The sequence below is a fragment of the Zeus faber genome (genome assembly GCF_960531495.2).
Source record: "Zeus faber genome assembly, chromosome: 1".
NCBI lineage: Eukaryota > Metazoa > Chordata > Actinopteri > Zeiformes > Zeidae > Zeus > Zeus faber.
In genome coordinates this window covers 34,043,268-34,060,371 of record NC_137193.1, presented here as the reverse complement: position 1 = coordinate 34,060,371, position 17,104 = coordinate 34,043,268, and the positions used below count along the sequence as shown (strand labels likewise).

Here is a 17,104-nt window from a genome sequence, read left to right as displayed (position 1 = left end):
TGTACATAATTATATACTGTACATATAGTATAGTATACATATAGTTTCTGTGGATCTGGTATTTTTTTCTTGTTGATGCTGTATATAGATTAGTATTTGTTTTTAGTATAATTTTTTTACTTCACTCATATTTTCGTTCTCATTTTTTATACTTGTCAGTCTTTTTCTAATACTATGTCCAGCACAGTCCCTGAAGTTCACTCCATGTTGTATGTGTGGTGCAACATGTGTGACAGAAATTCTAAAGTTAGTGACAGTATGTGAGGAAGCTAAGAAGATGCAATATCCAGATGGTAACTGGCATTAGCTATACATATATATAAGGCCTGTTCATAAGGCCAATTCAATGAATTAATCTAAATTTTTACACTTACTCAAATTTGACCCTACAGAAAGATCCATAAACAAGTTTGTACACATGGGTATACCGTGTGTGTGTGTGTGTGTGTGTGTGTGTGTGTGTGTGTGTGTGTGTGTGTGTGTGTGTGTGTGTGTGTGTGTGTGTGTGTGTGTGTTTGTGTGTGTGTGTGTGTGTGCGTGCGTGTGCGTGTGTGTGTGTGTGTGTGTGTGTTTGCTACAGTTGAGAGAACAGCTGTTCAAATGTGCTGGAGTTCGCCCGAAACCAAATAGCCTCCAGTTCTCTGCATTAGAGCAAAATCGCTAAAGCCTGGCGCCCAAATCACTCACTCCCGGAATTGGCAGGAGTTCTTCTAATAAGCACCCGCTCTCAGAACAAAAGACAGGATTGATGGAGGTGAAGTGTAGAACAAAACTGGGTGGCCCCCCCACCCCACACACCCCCCGGCACAACCACCACCCTTGGCCCGTCTCGTTAATTGATGACCGGGATTGTTGAGGGAGACAGTTGTATAACTCACCATTACAGGGAGACTTGGGGGCAGGGGGCCTGGAGGGTATGGGTCAGCCCCTCGATCCCCCTTTTTCCTCTCCTTAACCGTTTGCGCCTGGCACTGCCGGACCTGGGTTTTGGTTTCCTCCTGAATGCACCGATGGCAGATTATTTTGTCATGTCGCAAATACGTTTAACTCTCCCGTCTTGACGCTCATCAGAATCAGAATCAGTGTCAGAAACAGAATCAGTTTTATTCGCCGGGTACACTGACATATTTTACAAGAAATTTGTTTTGGTGAGGTTTGGTGCGTTTTACTGCAAACCATTATCATAAAAAAAAAACAGCCAGAAGATAATTTAAAAAAATAATAGAATAATAAAGTGAAGTAAAATGAACAATTAATAAGATACATTTTAAAAATTATAAGAAATTGCCAAAAAATACAAAAAAAAGTCCAAAACAGAAATAGTGATTTGTAAGATATTGCATCAACTTATTAAAAATCATACTTTCAGGATTGTGTGTTATTTTGTGAAAGAATGTTCCACTATTAACCACTTGCTGTACATTCTTGAGATGTTTATTATTATCATTATTATTATAATTATTATTATTATTATTATTAATAAAATAAATAGCGAATATTATTACTTTATTACTTTTTACTATTCTTGAATTTGCTGAGCCATGTTATCTTATCTTATCTGTGGAAAACATTGTTGTCACTTTGTCACTAATGATGCTATGATAAGTTTCTAATTTTGATAATTAGATAACAAATGTATTTTCAATGAAAAAGGACTTCCTGGGTTATTGGACTTTTGGTACGGCCAAATCTGTATTTTTGTACTTAACCTTTATTTAACCATTTATTTAACACAAACGTAATCCAGGAATGGGTGTCCATTTCTCCGCTTTGGAAACCTGCTCCTGTATTTTGTTTGTATTAGATTTATTTGAATATTATTTTTATTACAGATACAGTATGAGAAAAAAAATTAATATATATATTTTTATTTTTTACCTTTGTGCCTTGACATTAAAACCTCTCCAAAAATCGTATCTACTTATCTCAAACAGTTCTGCTGACATTGATCTTCCTTCCCTCTCTGTTGTAGTTTAACTTTGTCGGCAAACTCCTTGGGCCACGCGGGAACTCGTTAAAGAGACTGCAGGAGGACACCCTCACGAAGATGTCAATTCTCGGAAAGGGATCCATGAGAGACAAAGAAAAGGTAATGCACCGGTCCTTACTTTCACCTCCTCCTTCCTCCTATTTGGATAAAAACTTTGTTCTCGTGTTTTTTATGCTGTGTATATGGGAAGCGTTAGAATTGAGAAAAGACTAACCAATCACAATATTTCCTTGTTTGTTGCTGGGAAGAAAACTATCCTCAGATGGATGCCTCAGGTAGATTTCATGATCTTCGACAGAACCTTGTACATGCTGTACAATAACACACAAGATCTGATGTTAAATCCCTTGTGCTCAGGGGCGGTCTTAGTGATTTGGAGGCTGTAGGCAAGTCCAATTTGAAGGTCTTCTCCACCTTGCTAAATGCAAGCATGGCTACTGGCTAGTAAACAAAAGCTATTTAGAGAGAGCTATTTTCAGTGAAAATGAGCTAAATGAGAATTCTGACTGGATGGTTCAAACGCTCTTCACTCAGTTAGAAGAAGACAATGGGACGAGAAAAAGATTCTGTATATATAAACTATTTTAAATAATATATTAAATGACTCGCAACACTACAGTCAGGCACAAGGGCATGCACTGAGGCTCGAATCTCTAACGAAAAAAGAGGCCAAAGCCCAGAGCCCTGAGTCATGAGTGACACCGGCAATGACACCCAAACTGATTCGCAAAGGAGATCCGGGAGTCGCAAGCCCTGCAACTCTGCCGCCCATTCACAATTCAAGAGCCGACGCCCCATTCCGGCCCCTCATTCTACGGAGGTTACACCCACGGAATTGAACAATCGAACAAAGAGTCGAAAAATGTTTGAATCTTTTTTTACCGAAGAGCCAAATCTGTAAAAAGAGCCAAACTTCCCATCCCAGCACTACAGTGAAAGTGCTGATCGCAGTAGTGACAAAGGAACCAATGTTTATGATGTAAAAACAAAAAAACACATTCACACATTCACTTCACCAGGCTCTAAGCGTAAATGCCAAACGGAAAGACCACCCGTGCTGGTGCTGTTAATTGGGCGACGACACACAGAAGAGCCCTGTCTATAAAAGCAGCTTCACACGCTTGTACCAACGTCTTCAGAGGTGCTCGTCTGAAACTGTCCCCCGACCTGTCTGCAACGATTGGGGATGTCATATCACGCATGCCTTCTGATCGCCACGATCAATAGTTTCCTTTGGCGGACGGGGCCTGTCGGAGGCAACCGCTGAAAAGATCCGTCACGAAGGTTATGCTGAATAGGCAACCCCCCGCTCTCAGCTCCCAGCCCCCCAGCCCACGGTCCCTCCCTCCGCAAAAGACGGTCGCGAGAGGATTTGTAGCTGACGTCTTTCTCCGGAGCCTTCCCACTGTTGTTTAGCGATTTCTCCCGAGCTGCGCGGCCCCCGCTCCCAGCGCTCTGACAATTCCGTGCATAGGTCAGGGAGCCAGGCCGAGGCACTCCAGAAGTTTTTCTCCTTCATTTTTTCGTGGATGTGGGTGTGTTTTTGTATCGAATCGAGATTAAAGCGTATCTTGAACCTTTTCTGTGTTTACGAGGAGAGAAACGCATATACAGTATGTAAGACGCATCCACACGCAACTGTCATGTTGTCGCACTGTCACTGTGATATCTGTTCTTTCTATTCTATTTATAGACAGAACAGCTTCCTTTATGCCTCCCCACGGTTGTCTGGGAAAATGAAATGTTCAATTGACTGACGCATGAAAGGCTCCATGTGAAATCTGCACCTGCACACGGCCAATTTGAATTCCACCAGTAGCAAACATCTGAATAAAATCAGAAATTCAACGGTAGTTCAGGATTTCTCTGCACTGACTAAAGAGATGCATGTCAGATGCATGTACCGTGAGTCAACAGAGACATTTGTGACTTATAAACACACACACACACACACACACACACACACACACACACACACACACACACACACACACACACACACACACACACACACACACACACACACACACACACACACACACACACACACACACACACACACACACACACACAGCATTAACTACCTGACGTAGTTACGAGTAAATTGGGTTAAGCAGATTTTTGTTGACCAAGGTTCTCCTGCACTTCAAATAAAGAGAAACTTCCTTAGTGGTTTACTGATTGAGGCAAAAAAAAAATTAAAATTTTGAGAATCTGAAATTTGTCCCCATAAATGTGGATTTACTGATTTACTGCAAGCCGTTTGAGCATTTATTCACTTTTCAAACTAGTTGCAATTCTGACTGAACTTGTTATACATCTACTGTTTGTTAAAAAAACATTGTTGGTATCAAGAATACAAATTCTTGATATCAACAATTATAATTGTAATTCAAATATCAACGTGTTTTTTTATATCAAAGTTTACATTTACAACTAGTTCAATCAGAATTGTACTAGTTTGAAAAGACAAATAAATGCTGAAACGGCTTGCCAACACATATATTTCTTCCTTTTAGAGTAAATCTGTTATTTCCCAGGATGGGATTTTTGTGTCATCATGGATTCCCTCATCAATTCCCTTGGTAACCGTCGTTACATAGAGGTAGAAATACTGATTTCGCAATATAACAGAATTGACTCTAAGGATTCTGTGTGAATCCCATGTAGGTACTTCTCCAACTGTGTAGCAAGTGGATAATTGTTGAAGTCGCGGGCGGAATAATCTTGCCAGTGTTATGGGGTGGAATTCAAATTACTCTCTCACTTTTTTTAAACTCACAAAAACATTATTTTTAAGAAGTTATGAAATTGTGGAAAGTTGGTCTGCCTGTATCAGATTTGTGCTTTCTTTGCCGTTCCATGAAACATTCATTCCAGACAATCGTCCATCTGCCCTTGTGTATTGGGTTTGAATTTGAATACACGTTATGCTTAAACAACAGAACCCCATCTGTATAGTGTCACCTCTCTGTCCAAATTTTCAGTGGCTCCGTGCATAAACAGATTTACAGCATGAAGAGATATATACAAACAGGATAAAGAGGCTGCCAATCGATGGGGGGGAAAAAAGAGACTGGGCTGTAATCTTCTGCCATGGGCTGCTTGGCTGTGGATCTTTCATGCCTCTTATCAGTGCTAGGAGAAGAGGTCCCGCGTGTGTAAATCGCTATAACAACACACATATGCACGATGCAAAGGTTTTCCCAGACAGAGAGACGCATGCACGTAGACAGAAATGGTAAAGAGGGATGGTTTTTATATGGATAACTTAAGCCCCTTTTCCACAGGGAATCCATAACATTGCTGGATAAAAAAGGCTAACGGCGGTAGGTAGTCATTCCCACATTGGCCTCCTTTACAGAAAAGTTCCGTATGGACTCCGTTCCCACATAGATGAGGTGACTAATATCACGCGAGACTAGGCAACAGAATTGGTTTAGTTTTTAGACCAGCGCCTCGCTCTCCGTCTCCCCGCCCCTCCCGGACAAACAGGGGCAGGAGCCTCCGTCCCCGGACGCAATAACCCTAACCCAATGTTCTTAAATCAGTGTGACCGTTTTCAATCTGTCCTAAACTCTCTGCCTCCGAAGAAGGAACATTCTCCACCCGTCCTCTCCCTGCCTGTCTGCTTGCTCCTTCCCCAGCTCCGCACTGCGGTGCAGCCGGCAGGCTAGCGAAGCGCTTGTGCCCAATGTCCCCGCAACGCAGCCCTAACTCTTAGAGACACGTCTGGGTTCCGAGTGACATTTTTAAGAAGAAAAATAATAAAATGTAAGAATATAAGGACCTGTCTCCGTGGAGACTGGACGCGTTTCAGTCTCTCGTCTTTGAAGTCGAGCGCCACGGTTCGGATGAATGTTTTTTTTTCTTCTCAAAAATGAATCCTTTTTAAAATTTTTGTATGAAAGGAATATTCGTAAAAACCCACTATTTGTGCTTTATTTGGATTCGGCTATACCCCTACTATACGGAAATGTGATGCTTCCATTCCCACACAATTCCATTTTCCATTCACAGCCATACCAGCATTTCCCCATAAATTATACTAGATCCGTTATTACATTGAGAATTTTTAATTAAACATTTCTAATTTTAGGCAATTGAGGCCTTTCCCATTGCCAGAAGAAATGTTGATTTATTTTGCATTTTTTTCTGGTGTGGCACGTTGCAGAACACAAACACGTCGGGTGTGTCATTTTTCCAGTGTGATTGAGAACAAAACAGTAGAGGAGATAGCAACTTAAACAAACAACGACATACAACTGTAAAACTTGAAAAAGGTATTTTGAGCCGTTCAAAAGAGTCGTTCGAGTATCCATGCAGCCGGTCCTTCAGCAGCGCAGAGGAGCAGAGACGAGCAGAGAGGAACCGGGGTTGGGGTAATGCTGGAGTGACACAGAGCCTGGCGGGGAGCGTGGGGGTTCCCCGCTGTGGTCCCCACGGTGTGATCCCCACATTTCATGGTCCCCCTTGTTGGAAAAAAGTCATTAACTTCTGATTTTGATTTTGGATTCTAAGTGGGATATGAAATGATGGAATGATCCACGGATAATCCTGTCTATTAACGCACCAGCCTCCGGAACTTCAACGCTCATTGCATCGTGCCGGTAAAGTGTCCAAAATTAGGGGTCGACCCAGGTGTCAAGTTTAGGTCAGAGCCTATCGGAGGGGGAGCCGATTAAAACATTTGTCTTTTGCAGGGTCATTTGACACGGGACTAAAACCCATTGATAACAAATGCCGGATGATAGCGGGTGTTACCGGGTTTTTGGTGCAGTGGGGAAGGGGTATACATAGGTCGAGAGTGGGGAAATTTGGGGAACATTGACACGATTCCTGTTCCCACTTGACGCTGAAACGGAACATTGCCAGTAGATTCAAGGCTTTCAGTACAAGGAGCCTCTATTCGCCGTGGTTCGACCTGTGACACAGACTCGAGAATTTTATTGAATGAAATGATGATAAATAAGAAATTATGATATTAGACAGAATTTCATTTCCTTTTACCCAATTCAACATAGTATTAGAGAAGCCGGGCAATGTTTTATTTCTCCTCTACATTAATATATTGGATTACACAAGAGAGGTGCAGAGAGTGAGTGAGAGAAAGAGATCCACAAGCAGTCTTCTATTTCCAATACCCTGCTTACAAACTGCCTGACACCCGCACTTCCATCAGTGGTAGTGCTGTGCACAAAGGAGCCTTCCTGTCGTAAAGCGCAGATTTATGGGGGAAATTACCATATCATTAACATACCACAGGCACTCTTAAAAGAAGGTTATTTATAATTAGGTGACATCAGAGACACTGCCTCGCATGGCATTGGCGAGGGAGAACGGAAGTAGCTCGCCGCCACTGGAATGCCCCGGAGAAGCTGGGTTTCTGTTTGAAAAGGAGGAGAAACTGGGGCGCCAAACCTGTTGTTGCCTTTTGTATAATGCGGCGGCAGACGGTCGGGGTTTCGACTGTCCCAATTCTCCCTGTCAATACTGGCCTGTTTCTGTTGCAAAGATCTCCCGCACTGTTTACACACGCTGCTTTTTTTCTGTGGCGAGGGCGTAGGAGGCACAAGATACACAGCAGGCACCGGGTACACTTTCACAGGGCTCGGGTGGATTTTGAGGAGTCTCGCTGTTTATTAAATTAGAGGTTCGCTATTTTTCATTGTTGAAATGTTGGTTCCCATAATTTATGATAATTTATGTCAATGTTCAGAGCCCCACCTCGCTGATAACTGTGCTAATGAGAAACTTACTGCTTTGCTGCATCTTCTTACTGTGCTTGCACATGGTCCAATGGGGCAAACGTTTAAGCCTTAAAAGATATTGGATCTCCTTTTCTACAACAGGCAACTCACGTTATAGTCACATCTCTTTTTTTTCGGTTGCCAGTAGGAAGTGGCACAGCTTCCTGTTTCTAGTTGGTTGTGCTATAAACAGTTATAAATGATAGTGAAGGTATTGTTAAGTAATGTTAAATACCAAATTATATGTGTTAAATATAAAGATAGAAATAACCAGTTTGCGATTGTTCCGGTGAGGATGAAGGCTTATCTTGAAATACTCATCATACACAGAGGGTCTGAAACACAAACTAAAAGGCAGAGGATACACTGCGGTTAAGTAGATCAGAGCATGCATAACCATGCGCTGCTTCCTCTGTAGATTTGCTTTGACAACAGGTACCCTGCCTGGCTGGCTGACAAAGAATATCCTTCTAATGGAACGTCGGCAGCGCTTAAAAACACATTGTGAGTCTTGGCTGTTCACAGACATTTCTAGAGTTGAGGGGAGTCACTGTGATTTACAGCTCCATCTTCGAGTTCCAGACACGCCGCAATTATGCCGACATTCCCCTCGCACTGTAACTCATTAAGTTGCCGGCACAGGTACCGTACAGCTCCTGAAAATATATCGTCACAGGAATACCAAATCATTAGGAAAGGTTTGCTCGGTATTACAAGAACCGAATACAAACATGTTTTGTCTTTCTGTTCTCGTCCCCCGCCAACAGGAAGAAGAGCTACGGAAGAGCGGCGAAGCCAAATATCAGCATCTGAATGAGGACCTCCACGTTCTCATCGAGGTGTTCGCACCACCAGCGGAGGCTTATGCCAGGATGGGTCACGCCCTGGAGGAGATTAAGAAGTTCCTCATACCGGTACGTTGTGTCTCTGTAGCTCTCTGCTACTGAAAGCAGACCTGTTCTCTTTTTGCCTGCTACCTAGTTGTTTTTTCACCAAGTCTCACAGTGAACCCAATCATTTAAAGCTAAACTCCCTATGCCTACATGTGGGAAGTCATGGCTATAACAAGATGAGGGAATGCAGGCACAATTCACCCTGCATGGGCAAAATATCAGTGGTGCCCTGCACACACAGAGCTTATTCACTTTCTTATTCAAGGTAAATTCAGCTGCACTTTCTGCTAATTTCCATCACTAACAATCACAAGACCCCCCCCAAAACCCCTACCTTCCTCCCCTTAAACACACACACACACACACACACACACACACACACACACACACACACACACACACACACACACACACACAATATGCAATATCAGGATCTTTGTGGTGTGGGGATGGTGTGGTTTGAACATCCACACTTGCCCTGGGTCAGAGTGGCTGCATACCTGTTGCTCGTTGCTTGGTCTAACAAGCAACAGGTAAAACCCCCATCCCCACACGCACTCAGGAGAGGAGCCCTGTCACGACACATGTCCATCTACTCCGGGCTCATTCCAACTAGCCCACTCACTACAATAAACTGTGTGTCTACAACCCCCCCAACCTGGGTCACTGAGATGGAGGTCCCTGAAAACGCCACTTGGGTGCCGTGTGGTAGACCAAACTGCCACAATCACCAATCATATGATTGACTTCAGACTTAGTTCCATATTAATTGCACATTTTAATTTCAGCGGCGAAATTGGGCGGGCGGGTCATGTAATGGGAGCCAAAAGGGCGGTACCGGGGGCTTTTCAGTGAGGGGGGGTCAGTAATGTTTTCCACTGCCTCAGGAACTGCGGTCGCGGTGGTACTGTAAAGTACATTAATTAGATACTCCCAGGGCTGTAACCCCGGAGATAAAAGAATGTAATTTAATACAGTGTAATTGAACGCCTGTGTGTCCCGTTCACATTTTGTATGTTACGTGTGTGTGTGTGTGTGTGTGTGTGTGTGTGTGTGTGTGTGTGTTGTGTGTGTGTGTGTGTGTGTGTGTGTGTGTGTGTGTGTGTGTGTGTGTGTGTGTGTATTTGTGTGTCTACAGGACTACAACGATGAGATCAGACAGGCGCAGCTGCAGGAGCTCACATACCTGAATGGCGGCTCGGAGGATGCCAAAGTACCGTCAGTGAGGGGCAAGTCAGCCACCCGCGGCAGGGGGACACCTGTTCCAGGCCCTCCCAGGTAACTAGCTTCTTAGGAAGGAGCTTGTGTCTGTGTCTGTGTGTGTTTGCGTGTGTGTGTTTGTGTCTCTGCACACATAAAGATAATAGCGTTGTTAAGTCAGTATGAATATTTATGCTACAATGCCCTTTTTTTTTCTTATTTTTTATGCCCCATCTCGGAGTCGATATTGTAAATGTGTTGTCGTTCCATATTGTGTGTGTGTGTGTGTGTGTATGTGTGTGTGCGCGAAAATTAAAAGGAGGCTAATATGATCTAAATTGAATTAGAGCTATCTAACATTTTTCTTTTGTCTGTGTGTGTGTCAATGCTGACAATTCCAGCAGTTGGGATTGTCTGATAGTGCGCGATGAGGAAATACGAAAACACCAGCAGCGCAGGGAAAGTTAAATTTGCATAAAATAATTTAAATTCAAATGATTTGCATTGTGCGCTGCCTTCGCCGCTGTCCTGCCGCACTAATGCTAATTCCAACTCCTTCGAGGCCCCGCAGAAAAGAAACAAAAAATATTTGCTTTGTTTTGTCATATATTTTCTGCTTCAGTGGGGCACTTTAAAACACTGAACAAAATTGAAGGCATTGCGTTGTTTGCTCTGCATTTGTGAGCGAGAAAACAAAATCTTTTCATCAGATTTCAAAATAAACAGGGTGACTGAGGAAGGAGCTCTGAATAAGAATATAATTGGTTATGTTTTGAATTGCAGTGTAATTGGCGCTTTAACCGTTCCCAACTTGAACTGTTATGATATGCCGCATGTTAACCCGACGTGCTATGAGCTACGTCACTCCAGTGCCTGAGGATGGTATCAGCAGTAACACCATTCATTCAATCTGCATTGTCTCATTTACTGACGACGCATATTGCGTCAAATGACCGACTGTATTTGATACTGCATCTTCATATCCATGACTTGTACAATTAAATCAGGTAGAGAAGAGGGGGAGGGAGAGTAGTAGTAGAGATGGAGTAGAGGGGGGGGGGGGTGGATGTAGAATAGAGGCAGTGTAGAGGAGTAGAAGCAGAGTAGAGGGGGCAGTAGAGGTATACTTCTGGTAGGTACAGGTAGAGTAGCGATAGAGTAGAGAGAGGTGGATGCGGAGTGGAGGTAGAGTAAAGGAGTAGAAGTAGCAGTAGAGTAGAGGGGGCAGGAGAGGTGGAGTAGAGTTCTGGTAGGTACAGGTAGAGTACAGATAGAGTAGAGGGAGGAAGATGTAGAGTAGAGGGGGTGGAAGTAGATGAGAGGGAGGTAGAATAGACACGCTTGTCCCTCTCTTTTGGAGGAACCACAGATATCATTTCCTTTTGAGGTAAATTTGTTATTTCCCAGGATTTGATGTTCTTCGGCAAAGACAATGTGGACTCCCTCATCAATTCTCTCGGTCATCAATTTGTGGTTTGGCAGTTCAGCAGCCAATGGTTTTTGGCAGTGACCTCATCAGAATAGAGAGCCTTAACCAGTATTGAACCAGGACATTTACCTCATTTGCCAGCAGAGGTTTCCCCAGTGCGAGCATGTTGTTCATAAGGTACATAAGTCCCTTACACGCTCTTGACATGGCTTTTAAAGATGGGATTCACTACAACATTTCTTAACTCCCCTGTCAATATATCTGAACGGGAAATCTGTTCACGTCCAGATATAGCAACTGTCCAAGATCACAGGCAAGTAATTCTGTTAGAAAGACTGTGGGAAAAAAAACCTGGATCCCCTGCAAGCCCACTGTGGCACTCGCAACACACACTAATCCAACTCTCCCATTTCACAATCCCGAGTCCTTTAAAGAAATGAAACATTTCTCTGCACAGACGTCTGCATTTTAGGTGGGCTCCTTTCATCTCAGACCTTGTTTTTGTTTTTGTTTTTTTTCTTCTTTTATTTTTAATTTCCTCAGGAGTCGAGGAGGCGTTCCTCCCATACACACAGCTGTGCCCCGCGGAGCGGCGCCCAGAGGGGCCTTGCCCAGCCGGGCGCCATCCACCAGGGGGAGGGGTGTGCCCGCTCAGAGAGCCAGAGGCGCGCCCCCGCCGGCCGGATACAGACCCCCCCCCATAGTGCAAGACACCTACGGCGAATACGTGAGTTTTCTTCTCCATTTTGTTTTTACCACAGTTGGAAGTACTCTCGGAGTGTTGAAATTACCTCTTAAATTGGTTCCGGGAGCTGCGAACCTACGGTATATCCGCTACGCGTTGCTAGTAGTTTACCTGCACAGTCTTGTGGGAACATCCCTGAAAAACAGCTGCCACAGATGGATTCATTAGGATTAAGGCAAGACTCTTTGTGCATTTGCCAAGAGAGTCTCCTGCTGCACTGTCAGGGCGCGCACCCCCCAGGGGGCGTTGGCATCAGAGTAGGCATATTTAGCAGATAGAGGGTGAGGAGAGGTGGCCGGCATTGGAAAACCCACCCCGCCGGCCCATACCTAACAACATCTGACAGGTTTATTCCGAGGTTGCGATTTGAATGCGTGGAAGGTCACCATGAACGACTCCTGGACCAGCTGTTTGCGATCATCGTCACAGTTGTAAACTGCATCCCCCCGTCCCGACACCTGCACCTGTGTATAGAACAGAGACCCCCCCACCCCAGTCCCTTGCGTCTGCCAGATGATAAATCGAACCACATCACGGGAAATTAGAGGCTCAGCGAGTGGCTCTCCATAGACTGAACCGCAGAACCGGTGTCCCCCATCAGGCGCCAACAAATAGGCTCTTGTGTTCAGGCCATGGTTTTTGTCCACGTCTGTTGCCTGCGCTCTCCATTTGGTTGTCTGCCTGTCTGTTAGTTGTTGTGTGGCATAGCTTTAGGAGTAAGAGGTTAGTTTGCCCGCGGCACAAGCTGTTATTTTAGTGTCCCCTCTTGCAGTGTTCTCGGAGCTTCAGACAGCAGATTTCCTTTGTTTACTTTACTCTTTTGTGATTTTCCCGTGATGATATTGGACGTCTCGGTCTGGAGGCTGGAACCACCTAATCCACTTCTATCAAAGCTTTTATTTTCGCTGTAATTATCACAATTAAATTACTCCAAATCCAATTGTTTCCAAAACAAAATCACAGAAATGTTATTATTTGATGATTCGGCCTTGGCAGCGGCAATCAGACCCGAATAAGCACCGCGACTGCAGCCAAATCTCATTTCACGTAATTCATTAGGAGCGTTTCAGATCTATTTCGTACCTGTCCCTAATCTTGTTGGAGATGAATTAAGTCTTAATCTAATAAGAGTCTGTATTATCAATTTTGCTTAATTTCCCAGAAAAAAAAGGGAGATTTAAACTTAAAACATTGAAAGTATGGACAGCATATTTGGTCGGGTGAAAGTAGGGTTAGAGTACAAGCGCTATCTCACTGAGCTCCTCCGTCACGGTAAATGAAGGCCCATAAACAAGCTAACCGCATCTGTTTGAATCCATTTCAGACCAGAAGAATAATCCCTTTGGCGAAGGGGGAACAAGTGATCCATTATATAAGTGAGGCACTATGGTGTGCTTTAAGTCCTCCAGATAAAGTGATCCTGCGTGAGTATTATGGGGTCGTAACACCGTAGACTCCTGCAGTGAATGGCTATCACCCACCCAAAGGCTCTCCCTTGGCGCAAAGTAATTTTCCAGCCATTGTCCAAAGCCAAGGATGGTGAATTGTCTATTGCTACAGACTGTTGTGCTGTTTATATCGCTGTCCTTGCTGCAAATAAAGCTGAATTCCGCTTAAAGATGGGAAATATTCCACCTACTTAAGGCAACATATTCCACAGCAGATTCCTGAAACCAGCCTTATCGTCAAAAGGGCTACAGTCGAGACCAACACAAGGTCAAAACATTGTATATGTGAAGACTGAGTCACAGTCAAGTTGGTCACGACTGACCCGGCAACAAAATTTTAAAGACAGGCCTGATGCAGAGCAGGTTGGCAACGGATGACGTGCTGGACGACGTGTGGGCTGAATCTTCCCAGAACCCACAATATTAGTAACTGTCACTTATCCTCCTTTCCTCCAGAAATACCCGCATAGTCCAGAAATCAAACATTTTAATGAGCACAATGATCAAACAGCAAGATTCACATTAATTCAAATTCAAATGTTTATTCAAACTCCGTCAGAAACAAACATGATTCATGTCCTATGCATTACATTCAAACGTGTTTCTTAAATTGGAGTGCTCGTAGCTCTAGGCGTACTTTGAGATACTTTTGGGGTACTCAAAATATATATATATATGTTACTTAAAAGAATATTGATCATATATAGTGTAAAAAAAAATCTGAGGTTAGTAAAATCTTTATACAAACGTTGATAGTCTACATCTTTGCTATACCACATTTTTTCAATGCAACCTTTATGTGCACATTTCATCAATTGTAAAGTATCTGCACCACTCTTTTAATGTTTAATAACTTTATGAAAATCATTTATGTTATATTATGCTTCTTTTTCCTCCCCAAAAATGTTTTGTGCCAGTGAACGGGGCTGAAAAAATATCTTGGAGGGGGGACACTACTAAAAGAAAGGTTTGAGAACCACTGTTCTAATGTACTTTTTTTGACAAAAGGTTGGCACTTGTTGGCGATGTAAGGCAAGCATTCAGCCGAGTCATCGCCAAGAGATGAACTAAATCTTTTTGGTTTTGAACTGAGGTCAAGACTCTTGAGATCTGCGGTGTGACAGAACCTCCGTCTCATTCTTGGTACTGAGTAGACTGTTCATTTTTCATACAGCTGCTGTGTTATAGAGGTAAAACAGTCCTGACTGTGCCCTCAGCTGTGATTACATTTCTTCTGTTTTTGGACAATGTTGCGTTTCCCTTTTCATTGTCACATGAACTGCATAAGAGGCTTACATCGATTTCATCAATAGAATGACAGGACTTTACATTTTACCCCTCTGTTGTCACTTGTTTGGTGGTCAAGAGCTGTTCTAGAAGAGCTGGTCAAGAGCTGGTCAAGTGCTGGTCAAGAGCCTTTGCATTCATTTGAATGTGGTTGGATCTTGTTGGATCATCGTTGAAAGTTGCTTTGTCATGGTGTACGTTTAACATAAAAATGCATTTGCAATTTGCTTATTATTTTGGAATTGTAATGGATTTCAAAGCGGCAGAAAGCTGCTATCAAAGTCTCCCTTTTTTGGGGGGGGTTGGCAAGTACAAGCAGAGCACAAGCCCAAATTGTAGATGCACTTTGGAAACAATGCCTGTGGGATGTAGGATACAAGGTTTGATTTGATGCTTGATTTGATGTACATGTGGAGTGTTCTTTTCCTATTGTCATGCGTTTGACCCTGGAAGATCAAATTTGGAACAGTAAAACCTGAAATATATGCTTTTATTTGACAGGGGTCGTAATGCATGGACCTTGTGAAAAAAACCTCTGCATCATTCGGAAAGATAGCGCAGGCAGAATAAAAAATCGGCTGCTTTTCAAAGCCTATTCTTCATGTCGGCGGCTCCCCGTATCTGTTACAGCGGTATTGTAGAGCACAGTGGAGCAGCTCTGATACTGGTGTTCCAACATGTAGTGCCAGGCCCTCTGTAAGTCTTCAGCGGCCTCTGAGGGCAGCCCTTATCTCTTAACAACACGCCTCTCAGCCATCCACTGGCATACAAATGAAACACTCACTTAGGGGCTGCTGTCTGATTCACCCCCCCCCCCCCTCTGTTGCTCTACTTCTCCCTATGTCTCTATTTCCCTCTCCCGCTGTCTCTCTCACTCTCTATCTCTGTTCCTGCACTCTTATCGCTCACTTTCTCAGTGTCACACTAATCCTGTTTGGACTTGGAAACTTAATAGCAGAGCACTGTTGTGCCGTGGCGATCCCCGACATTTTTGATTAATGGGTGTAGTCCGCCATTGTGAATGGATAAAATATAAATAAGTGAAATTAAAAAATCACTTAATTGTCGTGTTCTACATTCACCTGTTGAGGCTTTTCGAGTTTCTTAAGGACCCCGTAGGAGCAGTGTGGGACGGACCACTTTATCACTCTTTACTATAACTTTTATTTATTTTGTTTTTTTTTCGATATCTTTTGAGTTTTATAGGAATAATAGAACGGTTTTTTTCAATAATTGTAACACTTTTTTTTTTTACCAAAAAAATTATTTAAAGTTTCAACAAGTTGATTTTGGTGTGTGTTTTGAAAACCACAGACTGCTACCCGTATAGGCATCGCTTCTTCTTCTTCTTCTTCTTCTTCTTCTTCTTCTTCTTCTTTGGGCTGCTCCCGTTAGGGGTCACCACAGCGGATCATCTTCCTCCAATACCTTCTGTTCTGCGCATCTTCCTCCCTTACACCAAGCGCCTGCAAGTCCTCCCTCACCACATCCATAAACCTTCTCTTTGGCCTTCCTCTTTTCCTCTTGCCTGGCAGCTCCATCCTCAGCATCCTTCTCTCAATGTAACTCGCATCTCTCCTACACACGTGTCCAAACCATCTCAATCTCGCCTCTCTAAACGGGTGATTACTGCCGTGAAAGTAATAATTATAATAATGTCAGAATATAATTGATTTATAATTATAATTATATTATTTATTTATAATAATTTAATAGCACAGGTGTGTATGAATTGCAACGGGCCTAATTTGCATAGAAAGGGGTAAATTTTGAAACATATTAATGAATAATACCTAATTTAAATACGCGCAAATTGCACCGGCGCACATGACGCAATTATTTGTGCTGATTTAGCAGCCACAAAAGCCGCACAATCTCTGTTTGCTCCATGTCATCTCCTCTCTCGCCCCACTTACCTGTCAAACTACTGTCCTAAATTAACTAAACTAAATTTTAGATAAAAGTTGACTGTTCACGGCAGGCCAAAACGACCAGGGAAATGTTACGGTGCTCCGATGGGCTGTCCACATGTGATCACACCCAACACCCACATCACAGGACTTAATGACTACAGGCCTCTTGCCCCGACCTCCATGCTCATGAAGTCCTTTGAGATATCTGAAGGATATCACAGACCCCCTGCTAGACCCCCTGTAGTTTGCCTACCGAGCTAACAGATTGGTAAATGAGGCAGTCAACATGAGATTACATAATAACCAACACCTCCACTGCTCAGGGGTTTATACAAGGATTCTGTTAGTGAACCTCAGCTTGGGGTATATCGCCATCATTTTGGACCTGCTGCACCTCAAACTTTCTCAACTCACTGTGCCTGACAGACAGCTTGGAGTAGTAGCAGGTG

General features: G+C 43.3%; 1 protein-coding gene across 1 annotated transcript in view; it reads left to right on the top strand.

The window, feature by feature from the left end:
• Positions 1 to 17,104, top strand: part of khdrbs3 (KH domain containing, RNA binding, signal transduction associated 3) — a gene marked incomplete at its 5' end in the record, with an annotated part of 100,005 nt that overhangs the window by 54,884 nt on the left and 28,017 nt on the right. The window contains 4 exons of the mRNA XM_080012976.1: positions 1,973 to 2,089; positions 8,508 to 8,654; positions 9,772 to 9,911; positions 11,806 to 11,989. Coding sequence (XP_079869102.1) covers positions 1,973 to 2,089; positions 8,508 to 8,654; positions 9,772 to 9,911; positions 11,806 to 11,989 — 588 coding nt within the window. The remainder of the gene's footprint in view (positions 1 to 1,972; positions 2,090 to 8,507; positions 8,655 to 9,771; positions 9,912 to 11,805; positions 11,990 to 17,104) is intronic.